The following is a 26,612-nucleotide window of genomic DNA, read 5'->3' on the forward strand; positions in this document are numbered from 1 at the left end:
AAAGAGAAGTAATGAAGTTGTGTGAGATGGGGATTGCCAAGGAAAGTACTCTCAAGAAACATTCCTTAAAGGACACCTATGTGACAACATACCTTAAAACCTTCAGAAGTGACTGGAAGAATGAGGGGGCATCTACCACTCTGCAGCTCCCACCTGACCATGTGGCAACTGAGTGAATATGCATCTGTCTCACTAGTGAACAAACACTAAATCATACTGAAATGATCCTCCACCATTAAATACAAGATAAAACAAGATAGCCTCTTACATTCACCTATTTTCTTACTACCTCCTTTAACTACTTAGATCAGGACAAGGTGCTCTCGGCAAAGAGGTGGACTCAGGCACGATGTTTCAAAATTATTCACAAGAACTTAAATGTGCTGCTGTAAGGATCATTTAAGAAACTTATTCTGTGTAACAGTAACAGGGCGGCCAGCACGCGCGCCCAGGAGCTCAGGCCCGAGAGCAAGCCCACCCACGGACCCCGTCGCCCTGGACAAGCCGCCTCCCTTCTCAGGCCCAGGCTCCTCTGTCAACCAGGCAGCCGCAGCCCGGCCCTCCTCGCACACCGGCCCTGCGCTCCACCGGCAGATGCCCCAGGGCACAACGCAGCCGGCTCCGCACACACTCCTGGGCGCTTAGAGACCCGTCTGCAGGCTGGACAGGGCGACGGCGCAGCAAGCGGGGGACGGGGCAAGGGGAGGCGGGAGCCCCTTGCGCCCCCGGGAAGCCGGGACCCCACGAGTCCCGCGTCCCGGGGGAGCGCCCATCCCTCCCCGCCCGCGCGCACTCTGGCCGCCCGGAAGATCCACAACCGCCAGGAGGCCCGCGAGCGCACGACCTACCCCGTCGGGACCCGCCGAGCTGCCCCAAGGCTCGCGAGGGATCCGGGGCGGGGGCTGCTCCTCCTGCGCCTCCCGGGGCCGCCGTTCCCGGGGCGCCGGCTCTGGAACTAGCGCGCAAACTCACTTCGGGCCGACCACCCTCCGGGGCCCCAAACGGCCGCCTGACGCCTCGCCGTCCTGCGGCCGCAAACCGGCCGGACCCGGGCCCCGCCGCCGCCGCCGCCGCCGCCGCCGCCACTCGACCGCCCGGCTCCTCCGGCCCAGGCCCGCGGGCTCCGGGGCTCGCGCTGGGGGGATCCCGCTCGCGCCTCCGCCCGGCCCGCGCGGACCCGCGCCCGCTGGGTGCCGGCCCGGCCGGACGGCGGACAGCCCCGCGGGTACCGGGGAATCCTCGGCCGCCGGAGGCCGAAGCCTGGGAACCGCGGCGAGCGGTGACCTGCGCACGCACAGGAAGCGAGAGCAGCGCGGCCGCACTGCGCCTGCGCCAACACGCACACAGGCCGAGCTGCACATGCGCACCACGGCGCCGGCGTGCGGCCCGGGTCCTGCGGGAGCCCCCTGGGGGAGCGGCACAAACACCCGGACTCTGTTTCCCGGGAGTCCAAGCGCCCACACGCTAGGGGACGTCTCGAAAGTCTCCACCTCCTCGGGTGGGTAAGAAGCACCGTGCTCAGAGGATTGACCATCCGGACCTACTGCCCGATGTCCCAGTCGTCTTCGCTCCCGTGAGGAATCGAGGAGACGTGTCGCTTCTAGCAGCGGCTGTGCCTGCGTCCTGGATCCCTGGTCCTTTCCTTGCCCTGAGGTCTGTCTGTCGGCTTGGCACGGAGACTTCCACAAGCAGGAGAGGACGGGGAAGGGTGCACGTGTGCACGTCACTGAACTTTGACAAGTTGCACCAACACACTGGGATACGATTACTACTCAGCGAGGACATAAGAGAGGCGCATGGTTTCTCCAAGAAAGGAGAAGCAAATAGAAAAGGTAGCTTGTCCAAGTTGCACAACGAATGCAAAGTACAGACTGTGGAACAACCGGGTTTCACACACACACAAACCCGAACCATATCCCTGGGAATTTGCCCGTCCGACGAATTAAATGTCTGTTAGGTTAAAGTGCCATGTTTTGACGAGGAGGTCCTAAGGACAAGGATTGAGCAGTATTTTGGGGGAGAGATTATATAACGGCGCGCCTGGCCAAGTGCTTCTTCGACGCCGCGGGGTGGTGGAGATTAAAAGGAGAATCTCCCGGTCGCCTGGGTGGCTCAGCAGTTGAGCGTCTGCCTTGGGCTCAGGCGGTGATGCCCAGGTCCAGGGTGGAGTCCCGCATCGGGCTCCCTGCAGGGGGCCTGCTTCTCCCTCTGCCTGCCTCTCTGCCTCTCTCTGTGTCTCTCAGGAGTAAATAAATCTTAAAAAAAAAAAACAAAAAACAAAAACCTTCTCCTGCCATCCAGAAAATCCTCTCCACAAATATAGAAAGAAGAGAACGATTGTTATGTTGGTTTAAACGATTTATTTGAGAGAGAGAGGGGGAGAGAGAGGGCGTGAGAGCAGGGGGAGGGGCAGAGGGAGAAGAAGAGAGAATCCCCAGCTGACTCCAGGCTCAGCCAGCAGCCCCACGGAGGGCTTCATTCCACAACCCTGACATCCGGACCTGAGCCCAAACCAAGAGGCAGCTGCTTACCTGGCTAAGCCACCCAGGCCCCCCATCCTACCGTTAAATAACCTTTAAACCAGACTGTGTCGCACATCACAGGCAAACCACTAACAAGTTTGCAAGGAGAACCCGGAGACTTGTCTTTCCTTGTAGCTCAGCCCATAGTTCTCATCCTAAGTGGTAAACCTGTTTCACACCTACAGGACTCGTCAGCACCATTTGCTATGCATTTTTTCATAGTTCATCCTAAATTCACCTGGTAATCGGGGTGCTGGTCCATCCTAGTTGTCTCTGTGTGAAGGAGGAGAAAAAAGTTCTTACCTTTCTCTGTCAAGCAGGTAGTTTACAGCTCATAGCAAGATGCCTAGAGACCATGCTTACCCCCTCCCGGAGACACAGAGGGACACTATCTTCCTTGAGGTTTACAGGTCAAAGAGATGGCTCCCAGGCCCTTAAGAACAACCTTCCTGGGTTGTAATGTGGGCAATACAATTGTTCAGCTTCAAACGATATTTAGATACATATGAGATCAACAGAGGAAGTATTTATATTACAAGTTTACTCAGGTAATGCTTTTATCTTTTTAAAAGATTTCATATTCCTGAGACACACAGAGAGAGGGAAGAGACATAGGCAACTGGAGAAGCAGGCTGCCTGTAGGGGGCCTGTTGTCGTGTTGTGGGACTCCATCCCAAGACCCCAGGATCACACCTGAGCCAAAGACACCCGCTCAACCAGAGCCACTCAGGTGCCCCACTAACACTCTTATGTTTTTGTGGGTTTTTTTTTAAGATTTTATTCATTTGTTCAAGAGAGACACAGAGAGAGAGAGAGAGGCACAGACACAGGCAGAGGAAGAAGCAAGCCCCCGGCAGAGAGCCTGATGCAGGACATGATTCCAGGAGCCCGGGATCACGACCTGAGCCTAAGGCAGATGCTCAACGACCGAACCACCCACGGCCCCCCGCCCGCCGCCCCCCCCCGTAAATCTCTTCTAAAAAGTAACAGTAAGTACTCTTTTATACCAATGAACGGGCACATAACCCATTCCCGATTTCCCTTAGCCGAGCTGCTGCATCAAACTAATCCCTCACAAAGGGTGTGCTTCTCCCGAAGCTGCCGATGGCAGTGGCAGTGTAGCCAGGAGCAGTCTTGCCCAGCTCTTGCTGCTACGAAGTGTGGCTGGTGCCGGAATGCTCACCGAAGGAGTGCTGCAGTTGGAGCCAGGCGGTCACACCTCCCCTGGGCCTGAGCCTAGAAGATCTCCAGGCACATCCCTTCCATATCCTTTTCCGTATTCAGCAGGTAAAGGACAGAAGGTGCGCTGAGCACGTCGGTGAAGACAGGCAGAACCCCAGTCCCCTGGGTCCTGACCTTCAGCCCCTGCTCCCCCCACCACCACCCCAGTGCACTGCCTGGCTCAGCTGAAGACCGGGACACCCTCCCACCTCTCCCCTCTGGCTCTCTGCCTGTGAACTCTGGCTGCCGTGCCCCTCCCCGTGAACATCCTACTGCGTTCCTGCAACTGACACACGTTGGGCTGCCCCACAACATCAGCCCCCTACCTCGGCCTCAATACTCTCTGGGCACTGAAATGGACACTCTTTTTTTTTTATATTTTTTTAAATTTTTATTTATTTATGATAGTCACAGAGAGAGAAAGAGAGGCAGAGACAGGCAGAGAGAAGCAGGCTCCATGCACCAGGAGCCGATGTGGGAATCGATCCTGGGTCTCCAGGATCGCGCCCTAGGCCAAAGGCAGGCGCCAAACCGCTGCGCCACCCAGGGATCCCTGAACTGGACACTCTTAAGGCTCACCCTTCACTCCAGATAGCTAAAATCTGTCATTTCATATTTTCATCTATCTCCTCCTTCTAGAAACCTATTTAACCTGGGAGGGCAAATCTTCACCTCGTGTGTCCGTCTGGGCCAGAAGCAGCAGACCTGCATCATTTCATATTGTTTAAAATCTCTTCATTCATTAGTATTTAAAATAAAAAGTTTTCTCTTTCTGTATTTGGAAAAAACACAAATATTTCTCCCAATTTATCATCGAGCTTTATTTATTCTTTTTCTTTCTTCTTTCTTTCTTTCTTTCTTTCTTTCTTTCTTTCTTTCTTTCTTTCTTTCTTTCCTTCTTTCTTTCTTCCTTTCTTCCTTTCTTCCTTTCTTTTTCTTCTTTCTTTCTTTCATTCATTCATGAGAGATGCACACAGAGAGGCAGAGACACAGGTGGAGGGAGAAGCTGGCTCCCCCAGGGGAGTCCGACGGGGGCCAATCTGGATCTCAGGACCCCAGGACCATGCCCTGGCCAGAAGGCAGAGACCCAACTAAAAAGCCACCCAGGCGACCCAAGTCATTGATCTTTTTAACCTAATGTTTTACTTTATTTTCTGTCATATGGATATTGTTTCTGTGTTCAAATCGTTCACTTCCTCTTCATACTTTTCATCTGTTTAGACACTGTCTTTGAAGAAGCCTTTCCCACCCTTAATTTCCTAAGTAGTTGCCTCGGTTTGCTCCCGTTTATTTTTCTCTCTTTAATGCATCAGTTTTATTAAGCTAACTGACACCCATCTTCAAGATTTGTAAATCATTCTTCTCTTGAAGTCTTTCCACCATGTTTTCCAAAATGAACAGTCACCTTGACCAGGAAATGCCAGAGGCTAAGAAAGCTCAAGGTTCTAATCTGTGTGAAAGAACCCATTCTTCTTTGAAGCCTCCGACATGGACGCGTCTTGCTTTGGGGAAAGGGGCAGCAGAAGTATCAGGAAAGTGACTGTCAAATCTGAATTCCCTCTTCTTCAAAAATACTGTGTGGATCTGCCTACAGGGAAGCTGTAACAAAGTAAGACAAACCAGGCAGCTTTCAGGCTGTCACGACAAAAATACATTCTCTCACTGTTCTGGAGGCTGGGAGTCTGAGATTCAGGTGTGGGCAGGGCTGGTTCCTTCTGAGTGCTGTGGGGGAGGGGCTGTTGCATCCTCCCGCCCTGGCTGGTAGATGTCAGTCTTCTCTCCCTGTGTCATCCCATTCTCTTCTCTGTACTTGGATGTTTGCGTCCAAATTTTCCCTTTAAAAAAAAAAAAAAGTTATGCATTCATTTTACAAAGAGAGGACAAGCAAGCCAGGGGAGGGGCAAACGGGGGGGGGGCAGGGAAAGGGAAAGAGAGAGAGAGAGAGAGAGAGAGGAGAGAGAAGCAGACACCCCTCTCGGGTGTGGAACAGACACCTCTCTGGGGCTTGATGTGGGGCTCAATCTAACAACCTTGAGAGCAGGGCCTGGACCAAAATCGAGTTGGATGCTCAACGAACTGCGCCCCCCAACCCCCCCCTCAATTTTCCCTTCATAAAGGACAGCATGCTACAGACCCCACTTTACCTTGGTTTCTTCCATAAGGACCCCACCACTAAATACAATCACATTCTGAGGTACCAGGGCGTGGTACACATGAATGGGGTGGTGGGGGTGCGAGGGGGCACACAATTGAACCCTAGCATTTGTACACCTGGTCATGTCAAATTGGCTCTCTCACTGCCTTGGTTATGCTGTAAGGGAAGAGCGCTTACACATTATCTTATCTAATTATTTTAGTTTACAGGTGAAGAAACGGGGGCCTGGAAGAAGGAAGGATTTGCCTAGGGGCACAGGCTGCTTTGTAACAAAACCATATCGTTCCCACCTCCCCACCACCCCCATCTTTTAGCCAGGTATTCTATCTCCTGCTTTATGTCCTCCAGATTGTCTATCCTCAGGAGTCTGGGCAGACAGAGAAGGGGACAGAGTGAATAGGTTACAGGATTTGAATCAAAACAGCTGAAGTGAATCCTGGGGTCCGCTTTGGTCTTTTGGGTTTCACAATCCTTGTTTCCAGAAAACAAATCCTAGTACCCTGCTCTCTCAACGCAGCAAAGAAAAGGAGGACACATTCCTCCTGCAAATGTCTTATAAAGGATAGATCTTTGATTGAAAACAAGATTTGCAAACAAACATGGGCAAATTGGTAAGTAGACACCATTTCAGAACATTTCAAAGAGGCGATAATAACAGACGATACACCTTAACCTGACTTTGGGACCCACCAAGTATATGTCAGCCAGGGTGCAGGGGAGTATAAAAGTCAAAGACTAAGATTTACCTTTAACACTGAGCTTCAGACACCAGATCTTCGAAGTCGGTATCCAGAACCTCTTCCCGTCTCCCCATCCCAGAATTCTGTTCTGTGAGTTAGCACTGCAAGCCGTCTTCCTAGGGTGTCTCTAGGTCTTAAGGGTCACAGAAGGGAAACACAGAAACCATTACTCACTAGAGAATGACAGGCCAGGGTGAGCAGCCCCTGGCTAGCTGTGACTTAGTGGAGAGGGCAGGTGTTGTTGTTGTGTGATTTTTTTTTTTTCTTGAGTTTTCATTCATTTATTTGAATGAGAGAGAGAGTGAGAGAGAGAACACAGGCAGCGGGGAGAGAGGAAAGCAGGCGCCCCATGAGCAGGGAGCCTGATATGGGGCTTCAATGGGTGCAGACTTCCAGTTTGAGGGAAGATGACCAAGTTCTAGAGACGGAAGTTGCTGATGGCAGCACAACAACGCAAATGTGCTTAAGGCCACTTAATGATACGCTCACCAGTGATTAAAATGCTGTATTTTATGTTGTGTTATTTTATCACCAAAAGAAGGAAAGAGCAAGCAAGACTCAGATGCCCAGGTGAAAAGCAGAGGAAGGAGGTACGAGGTGTGGAAGAAGCTTCCCCTGATACCACAGGACAGCCAGTCAGTTATTTTGTGACTGCATCTGTGCTCCTGGGGGCTTCCCACCTTCTCAATAAAACAGATTCTGCCTCCAATTGGAGGTTTTTCCACTCAGCCTTTGTGGGCACGTCACAGTTTATTCATAGGATACACAAGGAGTAGTGAAATTCCTAGGTCAAGGGTAATACACATGCTCAAAATTTTACATGCAAGCTAGAGCTGATTAACTGCAATCAAGGGGCAGGTTTTGGGTGATCCATGGACTTCTGAAGTCGGGGACAGCATCTGATGTGTGTGGGAGCACACGTACAATTTTCTAGGAGTAGGCTCTCAAAATACCTCTCGGGCTCAGGGACACCGGAGAGTAGAGCATGAACGCTCCCCCAGCACAGAATCCCCAACACAGCATCAGTAAAACAAGTGAGAGAGCTCTGCCAAATTAAGCGACGTAAACTAACTTTTCAATCCAACAAGTCCATGTGCCTGGACCTTCCCTACATACTTATTTCACTCTTGTAAGATCTTACCTTCCCTCGTCTGTTTCCTCCCTCTGCTGCCAGACTGCACCGTGAAACAGGAATAGAAGGATGCAGAGAGCCCCGCATCTGCTGGAGAGGAGTAGAGTGATCCAGACACCCCGAGGACAGTTTTGGAGGACGGTTGCAGGCTGGATCGGCGACATGAGATAGCCTTGATCCTGAACTCCAGAAGTGGACCTCGGTCTCGCAGTTGCACGTGTCTTCCTTCAAAATGGCTGCCAGGCTGGAATGGTGCATGACATCAGAGGCTTCTGACCTTCCTGATTGGAAAGACTGGACTCCATGGTTCTTGGCAACGGAGGTGGACAAGAGCATCTTCGCAGAGCATGTCCATACTCCTAGCTTGGCCCCGGCTTAGAGAAGGGATAACAGGGCTTGGGTTCACCCAGAAGCCAGAAGGGGAGTTTGAGAAGAGGAGGGTCTGAGTCTCCTGGGAGGGCACAAAGAGCTTGGGAGAAATCATGGCCAGTTGTCAACCGTCCGCCCAGTCTGAGGGCCAGAGCCCCCAGCCTAGCACATCAGGGTACCCCCCGGAGGCCGTGGTAGATGAAGAAAGCCCAGGACCATCAGGTGAGGAAGCAGGAGGGAGAAGGGACTTGACAGGCTTGACTAGTGAGTACAAATGGGTACAGAAGCCAGGAAGGTGTGTCTGACTAGACTGCACGTGACAGGAGAGATTCAGAAAGCCAGGGATTGGAGAAGAGAGCACGGGAGCCGGGGACAAGGGTATCGCACTGGAAGGAAAACCCAGGAAGCAAGGAAGGAGGGTTAGGAGATGACATCCAAAGAGGAGATAAAGGAAGACAGGAAATTATCCCATTATCCTCATGGGAGAAATGATCTACCAGGAAGAGTTTTGAGGGCGTGGTGGGAGGTATGAAACAGTGGCAAAGATGAATGGGGGCAAATGCATATGAATGAAGGACAAAGATGAAAGGTGGTTTTGGAGAGGCCAATCATCTATGAGGCCACAGAGAAATGAAGAGGGAGTTTGGGTTTGGGGGTGTGGAAAGCGTGGCTGAATTCCAAAGACAGAAGAAGCTTTGTACTGTAGCCTGGTTTCTTCACTCAGCCCCCTTTGTAGACCCCTGCCCCTTGCCTCAGTCCCGCGGAAGGAAGAGAGACATCGAATCCGATGAGGAGACAGCCCCTGAGGCCAACGACATCTGGGTGGTGGAGACACTGAGTGGCCTCAAGATGAAGCTGAAGAGACAGCGGCTATCTTCAGTGCTCCCTGAGCACCACGAGGCGTTCAACAGGCTGCTCGGTAGGAACAGCACCCTCCAACCTTATTCTTTTTTCCTGAAAACACCAGAAACTTCCAACGGCGACGCTTTTCCAATGGAAAATAATTCTTTGCAGGTCGCTGAGCTCTCTCTCTCCATCCTTGGAGGACTCCATACTGACCCCTCATCGGGGACACTTAAAAATGACAGAGGGATGAGAAAGCTTAGCTGCAGTTGCACTCCTGAGACATCTTAGCGCTTACTGGCCTTTTGAATCTAAGTGCCTTCGGCTGTGTCGGGGCGGGGGCGGGGAGGGGAGGACAGGCCATCTTTGTACCCCGATGCCACTGTGGAATGAGAAAATGACAGCGGATGATGTTATGGTCTCTGCAGTGGCACATCCATGCATGATGAGACAGCATCACTACTTACTTCAGATCCCATCCTGCAGATGCACTGCTGACACCTGCCTCTCTCTCAGTCACCCGACAAGGGGGAGCCGCCAACTTTTCTTGGCCAGTCCATGGTCTTTTCTCCCCTCTGCCCATCAGCCTCACCCTTGGCTACATCCTGAAACTTCCCCAGGGGAGGTACTGTTCTCTTTGCTCTGGAACGTTCCCACAGTAACCCCATTCCAGTTGCCAACTTGACAGACATCTGCCCTCTTTTCACAGAGGATCCTGTCATTAAAAGATTTCTGGCCTGGGACAAAGATCTGAGAGTATCCGACAAGGTATTGTTGTTCTCCACTAAGATAGACTCTTGCTCCAACACCTGTCCTGGGGCAGGGGAAAGCCTCCTCAACCCTCTCTCCAACCTCATGCCTACCAAGACTTCTGGTCGGGGACCTCGTGGCTTTTGCAGAATCCCTGGGACCTGAGCACCAGGTGTGCCCCTCTGGCTGTTGCTACCTTAAGTCCCTTTGCCTCTCTGCTCTTGGGGGGCTTCCTTTGGCTCCAGCTTATCAAAGACCCTCCTGAAGCTGGCTGTCCTAAACACAAGCCCTCAAACCAGCACAACCTCCCGTCCTGGGAGCACCTGAAACTCTTCCCTTGCCTTCCCCAGTTTGTAACCAACTGTCTGACACCAAAGAAGCAGGTTCACCCAACATGTCAAAGAGGCACCACCTGCTCCAGCCTCCTGTCCCCTCACCTCACTGGTCTTCCTCTCCCAGGATGGGACCCTTCTATGACGGCTTTTCTCCTCTTTCCGCCAGTATCTCTTGTCCATGGTCATCGCCTATTTTAGCCGCGCTGGTCTCTTCTCCTGGCAGTACCAGCGAATTCATTTCTTCCTGGCACTGTGAGTATTTCGCCTCATCCATCAGCAGTAGTCAATAACCTGGGAGGAAGGAGGGCAGAAGTGGGACTCTGATCTTTCGGCTCTTTTTTTCAACCTGTTTGTAACTCTTTAAATCTTGCGGGTTTTATTTATTTATTCATTTATCTTTTTTTTTTTTTTTGAGCTGTTTAGTCTGTGTATAAAAACAGTAGAATTAGAGTATAGGGGTTTTTTATACTATTATTTGCAAACACAAATGCCCCTAACATCAGCTAAGAGACCCCCTGAAGAGAAGGAAACAAAAACTCTCCAAAGAGGAGTGAAGGAAAGAACAGACGCTGCCTTGCCCCAAGCAACTAGGCTCAAGCAGCAGCCAGTTCTGATCCTTGAGATCTGTCTTCTTCCCATGGCAATACCAAGCATAACTGTCCTCCTCCTCTGCATTCCCAGCACAAATGCCTCAATTCAGCCTCAAGACATAGCACAGATCTGTCGTAAAGGCTCCCGCTGGTGTTTCTTACAAATCCGTCCCAAGCCAGTGGGTGCTATATGCCTGAAGTCTTTCCAAAGCATCGTCTCCTGCTCTGCGCTCCATAACAATCTCATGGGCCAGGGGTGCTAGTGGTCAAGGTCAGAGTTTCCAGCTTAGCTCCAACCCCCTCGTCTCCGTCCAACTTGTGCACCCTCTTCGTGTTTCATCCTTCCAAGGACCCTTCCCTCCGTTTCTGTACTGTGTTTCCTGTCTAGGTGATTTTGCACGTCTCCCTGAAGAAAACGACCTTTCCTCAAGATTGATTCCAACCCCAAAATCTTCAGATGCCCCCCTAACCTCCCTGACTTCTGCACCCTAGTAGCACTTCTGTTAAAATTCTAGTCTCATGGGCATTTTGGACCACCGTTATTTCTCATTCACTACCCTCTTCTGCCCCTTTCCCCCCTTCCCCAATCCCATTACACGAGACACCTGTTGAGGCAGGTCTTGTCAAAATATTACCAGGCTCTCAAAAACACTCAGACAATTCCTTACATTTTGCAAATGTTTAAGTTAGGTCGGGTCTACGAGGAGGTAATCAGTATTGCCCTTGACCGTGAGAGAAAGCATTCATTTATTCATTCAACAAAAACTTACAAAGTACATCTGATGTGCCAGGGACCATGAGGCGATGGGAAGAGAGAAACAAGAAGTGCATGTTGAATTACTGCACCTACATGAACCCAGTCCTATATTAGTCATTTGGGAGGAAAGCCAGGACTACAGAAATAGAGCAGGAGCTGTATACATGCCCCTGCTCCACAGGGCGACAGGGGTGTGTACAGACAGGCTGAAGGGAAGGGGGTGGGCTCAGGGATGGGAAAACAGAGCAGCATATGCCCTCAAGCTTCTGGGTGAGTTGTCTTTCTCCTCAAAGCGGGAGAAGTCTCTGCCCAGCCGCGCCTTCTTGATGACTGGGGGGCGCTCTACGACGCTGGGTAGGAAGCCGACTGCATCTTTTCTGGGAAGCTGAGCTCAGGTGGGGGGTCCTTCCTGTCCTGCTCCTCCTGACCAGCAACCTCATGTCTTTCTCCAGCTACCTGGCCAATGATATGGAAGAGGACAACCAGGCCCCCAAACAAGCCATCTTTTCATTCCTTTATGGGAAGAACCGATCCCAGCGTCCCTTGTTCCACAAACTGCGATTGCAATTCATCCGATCCATGGGCTGGAGGACCAGGGTGTCCAGGGAAGAGTGCGAGGAGGTGGGTGGGCTGTGGGGATTTGGGGTGGGACAATGGAAGGGGGGGGGACGTGGAGGGACATGGGATTCAGGACGAGACTGCAGAGTGGGAGGGAGGGGGAGTCCACTTGGAGGTTGTCTTCTCAGGGATCTCTTTGTCTTCCAGATCCAGGCTTTCGATCCAGATCTGTGGGTGTGGGGGCGAGATCGCACCCTCATACCCTAGAGGGACCATGGAGGCCCGAGGTCATCGGCCTGAGGGGAGGTACGTCTGTGTCCTCACGGGTCCAGGCACCATGACTTATTGTGTATTGAGGAAATCTGAGGAATCCAATTGCTAGACCACGCTCCTCTCCCCTGCCCCACACATGAGCCTTCCCATACACTGTAAAGTCGAGCAGCCACGCAGCCAGACGCTGACTCAGGTCCCAGCCACATGCTCACAACCACACATAGGCATGACCTCAGGGAGATGTGTGGGGGCCAGACTAGGGGAAACCAGTTTGTCACAGAGGCATGGCTGAAATAATTCCATTCACGGCAATGGGGCCCAAATGATAGCTTTCATGAAATGTTGATTTTCTGTGGAAAGTGAGTAAGTTTTCAATTGATTCCATAAATTGTGTATTCACTTTCTTTCTTTCTTTTTTAAGAGTTTATTATCCAGGGCAGCCGCGGTGGCGCAGCGGTTTAGTGTCGCTTGCATCCCGGGGTGTGCTCCTGAAGACCCGGGATCCAGTCCTGCGTCGGGCTCCCTGCGTGGAGCCTGCTTCTCCCTCTGCCTGGGTCTCTGCCTGCCTCTCTCTCTCTGTGCCTCTCATGAATAAATAAGTAAAAATCTTAGGAAAAAAATTTATTTATCTATTCATGAGAGACACAGACACAGAGAAAGAGAGAGAGAGACAGAGAGAGAGACAGAGAGATAGAGGCAGAGACATAGGCAGAGGGAGAAGCAGGCTCCACGCAGGGAGCCTGATGTGGGACTCGACCCCGGGACTCCAGGATCATGCCCTGGGCCGAAGGCAGGCGCCAAACCGCTGAGCCACCCGGGGATCCCCAGACTTTCTAATTCATTTTTGGCCTTTCATCCCTCACAGGTATCAACCACAGGGACTTATTTACAACAAAGTACATGTCTAACAGTAGGATATTTGATGGAAGAGTCGACCTATCTAGTAATACAAAAGAAATTATGTCTAGTTATGCTTTCATCCAAATTTCCTTTCAAGCACATTGCTTACGGCCAGATTGCCTGTGCATTTTTCATGTTCCCTGCCTGCTTCCGGACCAGTGTCCCATTTTGTTCAATTATACCTTTCCCCTCAGGTTTTTGGTCAAGGAAGTTTGTCAGAACAAGTGAAGCTTAAGAAATAATAGTTTCAGCATGGCTTATTGTGATCGACACATAAACTTATAGATTTGGGTAGAGGATTAAGTAAAGATTGGGTTTAACTCATGTGAACTATAGCTCTGTTAGTCCATTTAGGCTCCTACATCAGAGGACTACAGAGTGGATGGATGGCTTATGAACAACAGACATTTATTTCTCACAATTTGGAGGGGACAAGTCTGCGATCAGAGTGTCAGAACCTTTACTGGGTTGGTCAGACCTTTCCTGGGTTGCAGATTGCCACCTTCTGGCTGTGTCCTCACATGGTGGAAGGGGAGAGCCAGGTCACTGGGGTCTCTTTTATCAGAGCACTAATCCCATTCAAGAGGGCCCCACCCATGCCCTAATCATCCCAGTGGCCCCATCTAGCACCATCACCTTGTGGGTTAGGATCTCAATATATGATTGGGGTGTGCGTGTGGGATACAAACATTCAGACCACATAGCACTGACCAACTTTAGGACTAGGTGTTATGGTTGAACATCGGGATGTAGGGTTAGAATGGGGGATTAGGCATCTGGACTCATGGTTCATGATGTTGATGTGTGAGTGATGTTTGCGGTATGGTGATTAGTTCAGACTCTAAGTAGCACAAAAGGACCAAGGTGAGTGTCCAGTCTAAAGCAACATCCTCTCAAGGTTGTTTGTTTTGGTCCCTGAACAGAATCACCTAGAGCCCTGGCTATAAAGTAGATGACTGGGCCTGTTCTTAGGTACATGAAGAAGTTTTTGGAGCCAGGATCACCAAAGTCCAAAAGTCATACTTGAAAATGAACTGGGGTTTAGAACGAATGATTAGGGATAAAGTGGACTTATAAATTCGTCTCAACTCTGATTACAATGGACTGAGAAGGTGAATAATCTCTATATCTGGAGAGTTGCCTCCTTACAATCTGACGTCCTTCCTCTCTTTCTCAATTGCAGATCCCTGAGCCCCGGGGAGACGCACGTTTTCGGTAGGAAGTCAGGAACACAGGAGTTTCTTTCACAGATAATCTAGAAGAACCCAGGACCTTCCAGAACGAGCTCAATGGAGTTATCGTGTTGTACTCCTAGGAGCTGGGAGTCCATGGAGGAGTCCATGGAGAGACAAAAAGAAACCAGGGTTTTTTCACGTCCATCCCCTCCTGGGCCACCATCAAATATTTCACATTACTTAATTTGAATCTCTGCTGAGGTAGAGGTTGGAGGTCCCATTTTTCATGCACTGGGACAAAGGTGAGGAGGAAATTACCTCAAAAATATAAAATTAGAACCCAAAGGATTGTGACAGCCAAACATACGTCAGGAATTTCAGTTGTTCATTTTGAAAATGTTGCCCTTAGATTATACTTGTTTCTCTAGTTTTTATTTACGTATTTATTTTAAATAGTTCTGAAACAGTCATAGTTTCCAACACATGCTGTTCCAACGTAGTTTTGTGATGAGATTTCAGCTGCTGCATAACTATAACTTTGTTTACATATTCTGGATAGGTTTTGTTTTTATTATACTTATATAATACATCAGATATACTTATAACCAGACGGGTTAGTTCCCTCATGTTCTTCTAACTGTAAATGTTTGTTTGATAGTCTTCGTTATTAAACTGTGAGAACCAGGTGTCATTTTTTAACTTGCCTTGATGACATGTTTGTATGTTATTTTAGGTTATTAAAGAGGACACTGAAAGGTGTCTCTCGGGGAATCATAATAAAGAGATGTCTTCTTCCCTTCATGATGTTTGTGGTCATCACAATCAGTCTCATCTGTTCACTGTTCAATGATACTGTCGCTTAATGGGGATGTGGTCATTTAGCCACGTTTTTCTTTTCCTTTCCTTTTTTTTTTTTTAATATTTACGACTATGTGTCAAGAATTTATTTTAGATTAAGGTGGATAGTGCTGATTTCTCTTCAAGAGGACATGGCCTCCATATTCTTCTTCTTTTTAAAAAACAAACACTTCAATTAATTAACATATGATGGATTATTGGTTACAAAGGTAGAGGTCAGTGATTTATCAGCCTCATGTAACACCCAGTCCCTCCTTAATGTCCCTCCTGAATGTCCGTCACAGAGTCGTCCTATTCCCCCACTCCCCTCTCTTCCAGCGACCCTCCATTTGTTGCCTATGATTAAGAGTCACTTATGGTTTGTGTCTCTCTCTGATATCGTCTTGTATTTTTTCCTCTCTTCTCCTATGCTCCTCTTCTTTGTTTCTTAAATTCCATGTTTAAGTGAAATCATATGATAATTGTCTTTCGATGATTTTTTTCGCTTAGTGGAATAGCCTCTAGTTCCATCCATGTTGCTGTAAATGGTAAGACTTCACGTTTTGATGGATGAGTAATATTCCATTACAAACACACACACACACACACACACACACACACACACACACACACTACGTCCTCTTGATCCATTCATCTGTTGTAGACATCCGGGCTCTTTCCATAGTTTGGCTCCTGTGGACATTGCTGCTATGAACATTGGGGTGCAGATGCCCCTCTGCATCACTACACTTGTGTCTTTGGAGTAAATACCCAGTAGTGCAAATGCCGGGTCATACGGTAGGTCTATTTGGAACTTTCTGAGGAACCTCCAGAGTAGCTACACTAGCTTACGTTACCACCAACAGTGTACAAGGGTCCCCCTTTCTCCACATCCTTGCCAACGTCTATCATTTCCTGACTTGTCAATTTTAGCCACTCTGACTTGTGTGAGGTGGTATCTCAGTGTAGTTTGATTTCTATTCCCCTGATGCCGAGGCATGTGGAGCGTAGTCTCATGTGTCTGTCGGCCATTTGTATGTCCTCTTTGGCGGAATGTCTGTTCATGTCTTCTGCCCATTTGAGTTTTAAAAATATTTTGTTTATTTATTCATGAGGGACACAGAGAGAGAGGGAGAGACACAGGCAGCGGGAGAAGCAGGCTCCTCGCAGGGAGCCTGATGTGGGACTCAATCCCAGGACTCTGGAATCATGACCTGAACCAAAGGCAGGTGCTCAACTGCTGAGCACCTTTTTTTTCTTCTCCCCATTTCTTGTTGGATTATTTGTTCTTTGGGTATTGAGTTTGAGAAGTTCTTTATAGATCTTGGATACTAGCCCTTTATCTGATATGTCATTTGCACATATCTTCTCCCATTGTGTTGGGTATCTTTTGGTTTCCTCGACTGTTTCCTTTGCTGGGCAAAAGCTTTCAATATTCATGGAGTCCCAATAGTTCATTTTTGCCGTTGTTTCCCTTGCCTTTGGAGACACGTGTCGTAAGACGTTGCTGCAGCAGACGTCACAGAGTTTGCTGCCTGTGTTCTCCTCTAGCATTTTGATCGACACCTGTCTCATAGTTAGGTCTTTCATCCACTTTGAGTCTATTTCTGTGTATGGTGTGAGGAAATGGTCCACTTTCATTCTTCTGCATGTGGCTGTCCGATTTTCACAGCACCGTTTGTTAAAGAGACTGTCTTTTTTCCACAGGATATTTTTCCTGCCTTGTCGAAGATTAGTTGAAGGTCCATTTCTACATTCTCTATTCTGTTCCATTGATCTATGTGTCTGTTTTTGTGCCAGTACTATGCTGTCATTTGAATATTGCTTTGTAACAGAGCTTGAAGTCTGAAATCGTGATGCCACCAGTTTTTCGTTTTGTTTGTTTGTTTGTTTGACACTCCTTTGGCGGCTACTCAGGGTCTTTTCTGGTTCCATACAAATTTTAGGATTATTGGTTCCAACTCTGTGAAATAAGTTGATGACATTTTGACAGGGATTGCACGGAATGTATAGACTGCCCTAGGTAGCACAGATGTCTTAACAACATATGTTCTTACAATCCATGAGCATAGAACGTTTTTCCATTTCTTTGTATCTTCCTCAATTTCTCTCATGAGTGTTCTACAGTTTTCTGAGTACAGATCCTTTGCCTCTTTGGTTAGGTTTATTCCTAGGTATCTGACGGTTTGGGGTGCAATTGGAAACGGGGGAGACTCCTTAATTTCTCTTTCTTCTGTCTCATTCTTAGTGTATAGAAATGCAGCTGGTTTTTGTGCATGGATTTTTATTTCCTGCCACTTTGCTGAATTCCTATACAAGTTCTAGCAATTTTGGGGTAGAATCTTTGGGGCTTTCCATGTAGAGTATCATGGCATCTGCAGAAAGTGCGTTTGACTTCTTCTTTGCGGATTCTGATGCTTTTTACTGCTTTATCTTGTCTGTGGAGGCCCAGACTTCTCGTACTGTGTTGAACAGCAGTGATGAGGGTGGACATACCTTCTGTGTTCCTGACCTTAGGGGAAAAGCTCTCAGGTTTTCCCCATGGAGATGATATTTGCTGTGGGTCTTCCGTAGATGTCAGCCACATTTCTTAACTTTCAAAACTAACTCTCAGTTATTTTTCATGTAGAAAAAACTGAAGACAAGGAGGATCTTCAGCTGGTGTCTTCTTTTGTTTAAAGATTTATTTATTTTGGTGAGAGAGAGGGCAAACACAAGCAGGGGGAGGAGCGGAGGGAGAAGGAAAAACAGACTCCCCACTGAGCAGGGAGCCTGACCTGGGGCTCCATCTCAGGGCCCCGGGATCATGACCTCCACTGAAGGCAGGTGCTTAGCCAACTGAGCCACCCAGGCACCCCCTGAGCTAATGTCTTTAAGTAGGAAACGAGAAGATATTGAGGGAGAAAAGGGGGGAGAAAAGGAAGATAGCGCTATGGGGACCTAGACAGTAATCTGAAATTTACAATGAAGGCAAGGTGACTCGGCAAGATTACGCATTCCAGGAGATGGTCCAAGGCAAGCAGATCCAGGAGTGCAGGGAACACAAGCATTCTGTGTTCAATATTCAATCACAGTAGGCGTCCTTTGCACAACCCCCAATTCCAGTTTTTTTGTGGCAGAAGAAAAAAAACAGTGTGTGATGAAATGGTAACAACTGCATAGAAATGACGGCTTTGGAGAACTTTCTGAGAAGCACAATAAGATAAGAGGAGCTAAAGCTCAAATAAGATAAGCATGGAGAAGAAAGAGCTAATGACATGAATCCTGCATTTTGGAGAAAACCATCTTGGGCAACGGTAGCAGCAGAGAACACTTTAGTGTCCTCAGGATGCATCATGCTCCTGGCACATACATACATGTGTATCACCAGTCAGGAAGCTCACCCAAGTGTGGTGACCGGAATTTTTACTGAAGTTTCATTATGGGAGTGTGATTAATTCAATCATTGGCCATACGCTGAACTCAATCTCAGGCTCCCTTCCTTCCGCTAGAGATTGGGCTGATATCAAGTGGTTCAAAAGCCCCAACCCTGTTGGTGTTCCTGATATAGCCGGCCCCTATCCTTAGCATCAACTCAGGTTTGGTCCAAGAGGCCTACCAGGATAACAAACACTCCCATCACTTAGGCAATTCCAAAGATTTAGAAGCTCTCTTCCAGGATCCAGGCAGAAGACCCAGACAAATTCTTTCCACAACACATTGGCTATGGTCAGGAGTCTGTCAGAACTCAGGTGGTCAGGGAAGATACAGATTTGAGGACAGATCAATCACAGGAGATACCGGAGAAGTTAAACAGATAAGGATTGAAGTAATGGGGTGCTCACAGGGATTTGGAATAGCCCAGGTGATGCGAGAAATTTAGGATATGAATATAGGTGCACCTATATATCTCTATATAGGAGCACCTAATGACAGTGAGCAACTGAGGAAAGAGAAGCCAAAGGAAAAACCGTGTTTGTGTGTGCGTGTGCGTGCGCACTTGCGCGCGTGTGCTGCGGTGGGGTTGCAACTCTAGTAAATGACATGAGCTGATAGGCATGGAGCGATTTCAGAAAGTGAAACCACCAAGGTCAAAAGGGCAAGGGACATTAAAATCTAATTAGAGCAGCTCTAGAACAGGGACAACATTAAGAAGTGGGACACACAGTTGATGGACTCAGGGTAGCAGAGAGACTAGATTGTGCAGACATGGAAACAAAGAGGAAAAACACTCTGACAGCTTGGAAACAGACACGACTTATGAAACATCTAGGATTTAAAATGTATATTTAGGAAGCTCTAGGCCTCTGTAGGATGGCAGGTGAAGGCAGGTTAGGAAACAGCTCAAATGACCTCAAGGAAATGATGCAAGAAACAAGATGATGGTTCCAAACAATAAAGAAATAGCAAACAGGCGGCAAGAGAACAGATGTGAGAAGACAGTAGAGGAACATGCCTGAAGTACAGGAGATAAACCAGCAAAGCTGCCTTGAAACAAAACCAAGGCACAAACACACACACACACACACACACACACACACAAAAGCATTTTTGGACATGAGAGCTGAAAGAATTCATTAGCAACTACAAGAAATGTTCCAGGGCCCCTGGGTGGCTCATTTGTTGATTTCAGCTCAGGTCATGATCTCAGAGGCCTGGGATCAAGCCCCAAGTCCAGCTCTGTACTCAGAGCTCAGTCACCTTGGGAATTCTCTCTCTCCCTCTGCCCCCTCCCTCCACTTGTGCTCTCTCTTTCTCTCAAATAAATAATCCTAACAACCACCAAAAAAAGGGTTCCAAAATCTATAAAAAAGGACTTATCAAACTCAACATCCAAAAAGCAAATAGTCCACTTAAGAAATGGGCAGAAGACACGAAGAGACAGTTTTCCAAAGAAGACACCCAAAGAAGACAGACACATGAAAAGATGCTCAACATCACTCATCACCGGAGAAAGATATCAAAACCACGATGAGATATCAACTAACACCTGTCAGAAACCCCAAATTAAATTAAACATACAAGAAACAACATCCCTCTTGTACTGTTGCTGGCAATGCAAACTGGTGCAGCCATGCTGGAAAACAGTATGGAGGTTCCCCAGAAAGTTAAAAATAGAGCTACCCTAGGATCCACCAATTGCACTACTGGCTAACTATTTACCCAAAGGATGCAAAAATACAGATTCAAGCATTCTGATGTTTATAGTGTTGGGCTGGTGAGACTGGGGACGTCAAAACAGCCCACCCGAGGCCAGCAACCTCCCAATAAAGGCGCCTTGCCGCCCCACCCCCATCTTCCTGCCAAAGCTGCCTTGCTGCCCTACACTATCTTAGCTTACAAAACACAGATCACCCCCCTACCCCACCCCACCCCCGACGCCCACCACCCTGTAACCCTTGCCCCAACCCGAATGCCGCCCTGGCCCCATCTTCCCGCCAAAAACTCTTTATAAACACCCCTGCACTTTGCCTGGGTGCGGATTCAGGGAGCCACACCAGGGAGCGCTCCCCATTAAAGCACTCTCAAACCTACCACCTGGTTCTGCTGTCTTGAATTGTCTCCGCCCATCATTAAAAGAAAACCTGACATATATCAGCATTATCAACAACAGCCAAACTATGAAGAGAGTCCAAATGTCCATTGAGTAGTGAATGGATAAAGAAGATGCGGTGTATATACACAACGGAATGCTACTTACTCATCAAAATGAACGGACTCTTGCCATTTGCAATGACATGGATAGAGGTACACTATACTAACCTAAGCAAAGTAAGAGAGAAACAAATACCGTATGATCTCATTCATATGAGGAATTGAAGAAAGCAGATGAACATATGGGAAGAGGGAAAAAGGGAGATAGGGAAACAAACCATAAGACTCTTAAGGATAGAGAATACACTGAGGGTTGATGGAGGGAGCTGATTGCAGGAGGGGCTAGATAGGGGATGAGTATCAAGGAGGGCACTTGTTGTGATGAGCACCGGGTGTCTTATATGTGATGAATCACTGAATTCTACTCCTGAAACCGATACTGCACTGCATGTTCACTACCTAAAATTTAAATTAAATATTGGAAAAGAAAAAAAAAAGCCTCAAAGTGCTCAAGGATGTCCTTCAGGCTGAAGGAAAATGACAGGAGATCTAAATCTGGACAGACATAAAACATAAAGAAACCAAGTGCACCAGAAATGGCAACGATGTTATTTTAGTATTCCTTAAAAAATAACGCTTTACCCAAAAATCACAATGTCTTGGGGGATTGATTCTACCTGTGAAAGTAATATCCGGGCAGCCTGGGTGGCTCAGCAGTTTAGCCCCGCCGTCAGTCTAGGGCCTTACCCTGGAGACCCAGGATCCACTCCCGCGTCGGGCTCCCTGCATGGGGCCTGCTTCACCCTCTGCCTGTGTCTCTGCCTTTCTCCCTCTCCCTCTCTCTCTCTCTCTCTCTCTGTGTGTGTGTGTCTTTCATGAATAAATCAATAATAAGTCTTAAATAAGAAGAAAAAAAAAAGTAATAGCCAACAACAACATAAGGACCAAGAGGGGAGAAATGGAAATAACCACAGGCTCACTATAGTTGAAGTGAAACAGTACATTACCTGAAGATGAACTGTAAAATATTAAAGCTGCATAACAGAAACCCCAAAACAATAAAAACATAACAGTGTTAGAGCTAAACTCCCCGCAAGAGATGTAAAACAGAATCACAAAAAATACACAATCCATTGAAAGGAAAGAAGTTCACAAAAGAAGAAAAAAGAAACAAAGCCAATGGTACAAAGAGAAAACAAAACCAGACTACAACCCTTACTGGTTATATCAATAGTCAGATTACATGTAAGGTGGTCTAGGCAACCCAATTAATAGGCAGAGACTGTCAGACTGGATTTAAAAACAGCAAGATCCAACTATCTGCACTTGAAGCATAAAGATGGAAATAGGTTGAAAGTAAAAGGGTGAAATCAGATGCCAACACGTCTCAAAAGAAAGCCAGACTGGCTACATGAGACTGTTACAATAATCTTCCACTTCCGGAATTCAATCCATCCATCAATATCCTTGATCTTAGCAGGCATAATCTGAAAACGGACAAGACAGATGACACCCACTCTCAAATGATTCAGGTAAGAAATATACATACAGACACACACACACACACACACACACACAAAGAGAGCTAATAAAGCAAATGTGGGGACAGGTAAAAAAACTGGTGTATCTGGGCAAAGGGAACATGGAAGTTCTCTAAGATCCTTGCGACTGTTGTGTAAGATTGAAGCTTTTTCAAAATAAAATGCTGAATAAAAACGAATGCTATCAAATACACAGAGGATGTTGCAAAAGGACTCAGAAACCCATCTGCAGGGATTCCTCTGGTCAAACACAGAACCACTTGGACATCAAAGAGAGAAACGACTTCAATGTACTGAAATACTTAAAATATGTGTAAACCCATGAGCTCATAATGGTAACAAAATGAATCAAAAAAAAAAAAATCCCAGTTGCTTAGGAGCCTACTGGATATTGTGAAAATAATCCTCTCTGTAAGTAACACAGAACTATTTAAAGAGATGTTGTTCTTTAGGAATGTATTCTAGCTGGGAAACAAAGAAATGGTAAAGTAACATACCACCACCTTGTCTCCCCTAAAGAACTGGGGGATCTTGGCAATGAACATCAACCAATGGATGCTAACGTCACAAAAACAAAGGAAGATGGTACGGGCCTCCAGGGGAAAGAGGACGAGAGTCAAGGGCAGCAAAGTCTTGCAAAAGAACTGAACAGAACTGGGTCAACGTCCAGAGCTAACTACCAATTATAGAAGGCATATGGGTAATGACAAAAGTCTTCAAGTTAGAATGACAGCAACGTGGTCCACACAATCCAGACTACCGGAAACACAGGATAAACACAATTTCTTCAAAACATAGATTACAAAGCAGTAACATAAGAGACATACAAGGAAACCATCAGTAAATGATTTAAAAGACTTAGTTAGCCACCTGGAGGGTGGTCTCTGTGTATCCTGATTGAAAAGAACCACCTCAAACACATCCAGAAGATGGCGAAACTTTGAACACCAGATATTATATACTCAGAAAAATAGGTATTGCAGGTTACCCTCACCTACTTTTTCAAACACCCCTGATCAGCTAAAGAGCAAAACTATCTGCAGGTGAACCTTTTTAAAAGCCAAGCAAAGGGAGACTCCACGAAGAAAAGACACGTGGAAGTAATACGTCAGACGAATGATCACGGGAGGTAAGAGCTGGATGATGTCTGATGCATCTGACTGTACTGAGATCACCGCGATTGATTGATTGATTGATTGATTGATTTATTTTTATTATTTGATAGTGAGCAACACAGTGAGAGAGAGAGCAAGAGAGTGAGAGCACACACAAGTGGGGGGAGGGACAGAGGGAGAAGCAGACCCACAGAGCAGGGAGCCCAACTCAGTGTTCGATCCCAGGACCCGAGCATCATAACCTGAGCCAAAGGCAGACACTTAGCTGCCTGAGTCACCCAGGGGCCCAGGTCACTGCTAATCTGTAGCAATATGTTCCAGAGAGGGGTGAGGACAAAATCAAGATGCTAAGAATTGAAATGGGAACGGCAGTGACTGCATATTTACTAGGGAATACCTCGCTGTATTATGTACTGCACAACCCGAACAAGTAGGAATAACAGAAGCCACCTGAAGGATGCGCAGGCCATTACACTCACGACTCAGCTTTTACCCCTGGACAAAACAGTAACAATGAAAATATGTCTCCTTGGATCACGGTATTTTGGTGCCTGGAAAAATTATATGTACCAGGTCCTCAGTTTAGATAAGCAACAAACATGTCATAGGTTGCAATGATTCAATGATCATCATCAGGAAAGCTACCCACAACTACATCAATTTCACAAAGACAGTTTCTCAAGTCCGAAGAAATCTTTAAAACCCACAAGTTACAAAAATGGTTTCCTCTTACGCTCCATTCAAATCATGTAACGCACGGTACGCTCCTTTTCTGGGACTATCAGGCACCTGACTCACGTATGTAGCCCCACCACATAGGGGTAGCTCCGCACACATGAACTCGACAAAAGACTCTGGGTGTGTGGAGGCTGAGAATATTAGGGCCATTCAAGCTTAACACTGGCACAAGTACAGTCATTGTAGCTTCGGTAGCCGTCTCAGGCCACTGTGACCAGGTACTGAACTCTACCTTCCCCCGGCTACACGAAAAACCACAAAGCACGCCCTTATCGGAATAAGGAAGCAAGAGCTCGTGAGACCTCTTTACTGCAGATTCTCACACCCCCACGCTTTACTGAAAAACACCACCTTACCCCTAGATCAGCCCATAAAATCCCAGCCGTAACCCACCTCAGGTTCCAAGTCCCTGCTCCGCTGTGTCGGGTGTACTTGGACCCAAGCTCGAGCTTCTCAATAAACCCTCATGTACTTGCATCGGCCTCGGCTCCTTGGCGGTTTTCTCGCATTCGCAATCTTGGGCACAACAGGTGCTGATCTGACAGGGTGAGAAGTGCATGTTACATGATAACGTCTTTTATTTCCATACTCCCATTTTAAAATCTGGACCCATATAAATCTGCTGAAATGCATTACAAAACCAAGCACGGACACAGGAAAACTCACCTGGGATTCATTCATTTTCTGCTGCTCTTGGAAAACCATAGACTGTTAACGGTGGACCTGGGGAAGAAGAAGAAATGATAGAAGTCACTGGTCATCCTGCATAATACCTCCAAAGAAATCTCATTCCCTGTGAACACTCAGAAGAGGCTAAAAATGTGAGAAAAGAGAAAGGTACAAGAGAATTGGGGTCCCTCCCACGTATCACGAGGTGATCAGATGCGTTACTCTTTCTTTTTCTTTTTAAGATTTTATTTATTTGTTTATTCACAAGAGACCCAGAGAGACAGAGAGAGAGAGACAGAGAGAGAGAGAGGGGCAGAGACACAGGCAGAGGGAGAAGCAGGCTCCATGCAGGGAGCCCGACGTGGGACTCCATCCTGGATCTCCAGGATCACACCCTCCGCCGAAGGACCCGTGAAACCACTGAGCCACCCGGCTGCCCTAGATGGGTTACTCTTCATTGGTTAATATAAACATCGGCTCATTTTTCAAACCGTTTGCCTTCATTACACTAACGCTGAAAAAAACCCTCCTCTTCACGGTGCTCTCTCCGTCTTTCCTTACCTCTTCAAATGACTTAAAATCACGTATGCACAGGAACAGAAAACACCAGGTCTCTAAAGCAGGGTAAAGGTGCATCAAGGCGCACTTGTTTTCCAATGCTCTCCCTTCACTGGCTTGTGCGCTAGCTACACCGAAGAACCTTTTGATCACGAAAACTAACAGGGCGGCCAGCACGCGCGCCCAGGAGCTCAGGCCCGAGAGCAAGCCCACCCACGGACCCCGTCGCCCTGGACAAGCCGCCTCCCTTCTCAGGCCCAGGCTCCTCTGTCAACCAGGCAGCCGCAGCCCGGCCCTCCTCGCACACCGGCCCTGCGCTCCACCGGCAGATGCCCCAGGGCACAACGCAGCCGGCTCCGCACACACTCCTGGGCGCTTAGAGACCCGTCTGCAGGCTGGACAGGGCGACGGCGCAGCAAGCGGGGGACGGGGCAAGGGGAGGCGGGAGCCCCTTGCGCCCCCGGGAAGCCGGGACCCCACGAGTCCCGCGTCCCGGGGGAGCGCCCATCCCTCCCCGCCCGCGCGCACTCTGGCCGCCCGGAAGATCCACAACCGCCAGGAGGCCCGCGAGCGCACGACCTACCCCGTCGGGACCCGCCGAGCTGCCCCAAGGCTCGCGAGGGATCCGGGGCGGGGGCTGCTCCTCCTGCGCCTCCCGGGGCCGCCGTTCCCGGGGCGCCGGCTCTGGAACTAGCGCGCAAACTCACTTCGGGCCGACCACCCTCCGGGGCCCCAAACGGCCGCCTGACGCCTCGCCGTCCTGCGGCCGCAAACCGGCCGGACCCGGGCCCCGCCGCCGCCGCCGCCGCCGCCGCCGCCACTCGACCGCCCGGCTCCTCCGGCCCAGGCCCGCGGGCTCCGGGGCTCGCGCTGGGGGGATCCCGCTCGCGCCTCCGCCCGGCCCGCGCGGACCCGCGCCCGCTGGGTGCCGGCCCGGCCGGACGGCGGACAGCCCCGCGGGTACCGGGGAATCCTCGGCCGCCGGAGGCCGAAGCCTGGGAACCGCGGCGAGCGGTGACCTGCGCACGCACAGGAAGCGAGAGCAGCGCGGCCGCACTGCGCCTGCGCCAACACGCACACAGGCCGAGCTGCACATGCGCACCACGGCGCCGGCGTGCGGCCCGGGTCCTGCGGGAGCCCCCTGGGGGAGCGGCACAAACACCCGGACTCTGTTTCCCGGGAGTCCAAGCGCCCACACGCTAGGGGACGTCTCGAAAGTCTCCACCTCCTCGGGTGGGTAAGAGCACCGTGCTCAGAGGA

The 26,612-nt window shown here is 48.8% G+C and overlaps 4 protein-coding genes across 7 annotated transcripts in view; 2 read left to right on the forward strand and 2 right to left on the reverse strand.

The window, feature by feature from the left end:
- The window catches only part of ZNF12 (zinc finger protein 12), a 68,010-nt gene extending 41,936 nt beyond the window's left edge, over positions 1–26,074 (reverse strand). Inside the window, exon 1 of one of the 3 annotated variants that reach the window (XM_049111161.1) lies at positions 25,936–26,074. The gene's annotated coding sequence lies outside the window, so the exon portion shown is untranslated. Of the gene's footprint in view, positions 1–92; positions 715–848; positions 988–25,935 lie in introns of those variants that run through there. The other 2 variants (XM_025426270.3, XM_025426271.3) reach the window with 2 other exon arrangements.
- LOC125755215 (translation initiation factor IF-2-like) lies at positions 27–4,068 on the forward strand. The gene is made up of 3 exons (XM_049111033.1): positions 27–80; positions 646–1,832; positions 3,297–4,068. Exons 1-2 carry the CDS (start codon positions 27–29, stop codon positions 1,504–1,506), a joined length of 915 nt encoding a protein of 304 aa, XP_048966990.1. The 3' UTR covers positions 1,507–1,832; positions 3,297–4,068.
- LOC112646065 (speedy protein E4-like) overlaps positions 4,868–26,612 on the reverse strand; it is a 39,344-nt gene continuing 17,599 nt past the window's right edge. Inside the window, exons 8-9 of one of the 2 annotated variants that reach the window (XM_049111163.1) lie at positions 6,645–6,771; positions 4,868–5,578 (exon numbers count right to left, since the gene is read on the reverse strand). The gene's annotated coding sequence lies outside the window, so the exon portion shown is untranslated. The remainder of the gene's footprint in view (positions 5,579–6,644; positions 6,772–26,612) is intronic. The other variant, XM_049111164.1, reaches the window with a different exon arrangement.
- LOC112646346 (speedy protein E4-like) lies at positions 6,770–15,019 on the forward strand. Its single transcript, XM_025426282.3, has 7 exons — positions 6,770–8,361; positions 8,864–9,058; positions 9,692–9,750; positions 10,234–10,319; positions 11,867–12,035; positions 12,180–12,278; positions 14,329–15,019. Exons 1-6 carry the CDS (start codon positions 8,253–8,255, stop codon positions 12,237–12,239), a joined length of 678 nt encoding a protein of 225 aa, XP_025282067.1. The 5' UTR covers positions 6,770–8,252; the 3' UTR covers positions 12,240–12,278; positions 14,329–15,019.

This window comes from Canis lupus, chromosome 6 (assembly GCF_003254725.2).
Source record: "Canis lupus dingo isolate Sandy chromosome 6, ASM325472v2, whole genome shotgun sequence".
NCBI lineage: Eukaryota > Metazoa > Chordata > Mammalia > Carnivora > Canidae > Canis > Canis lupus.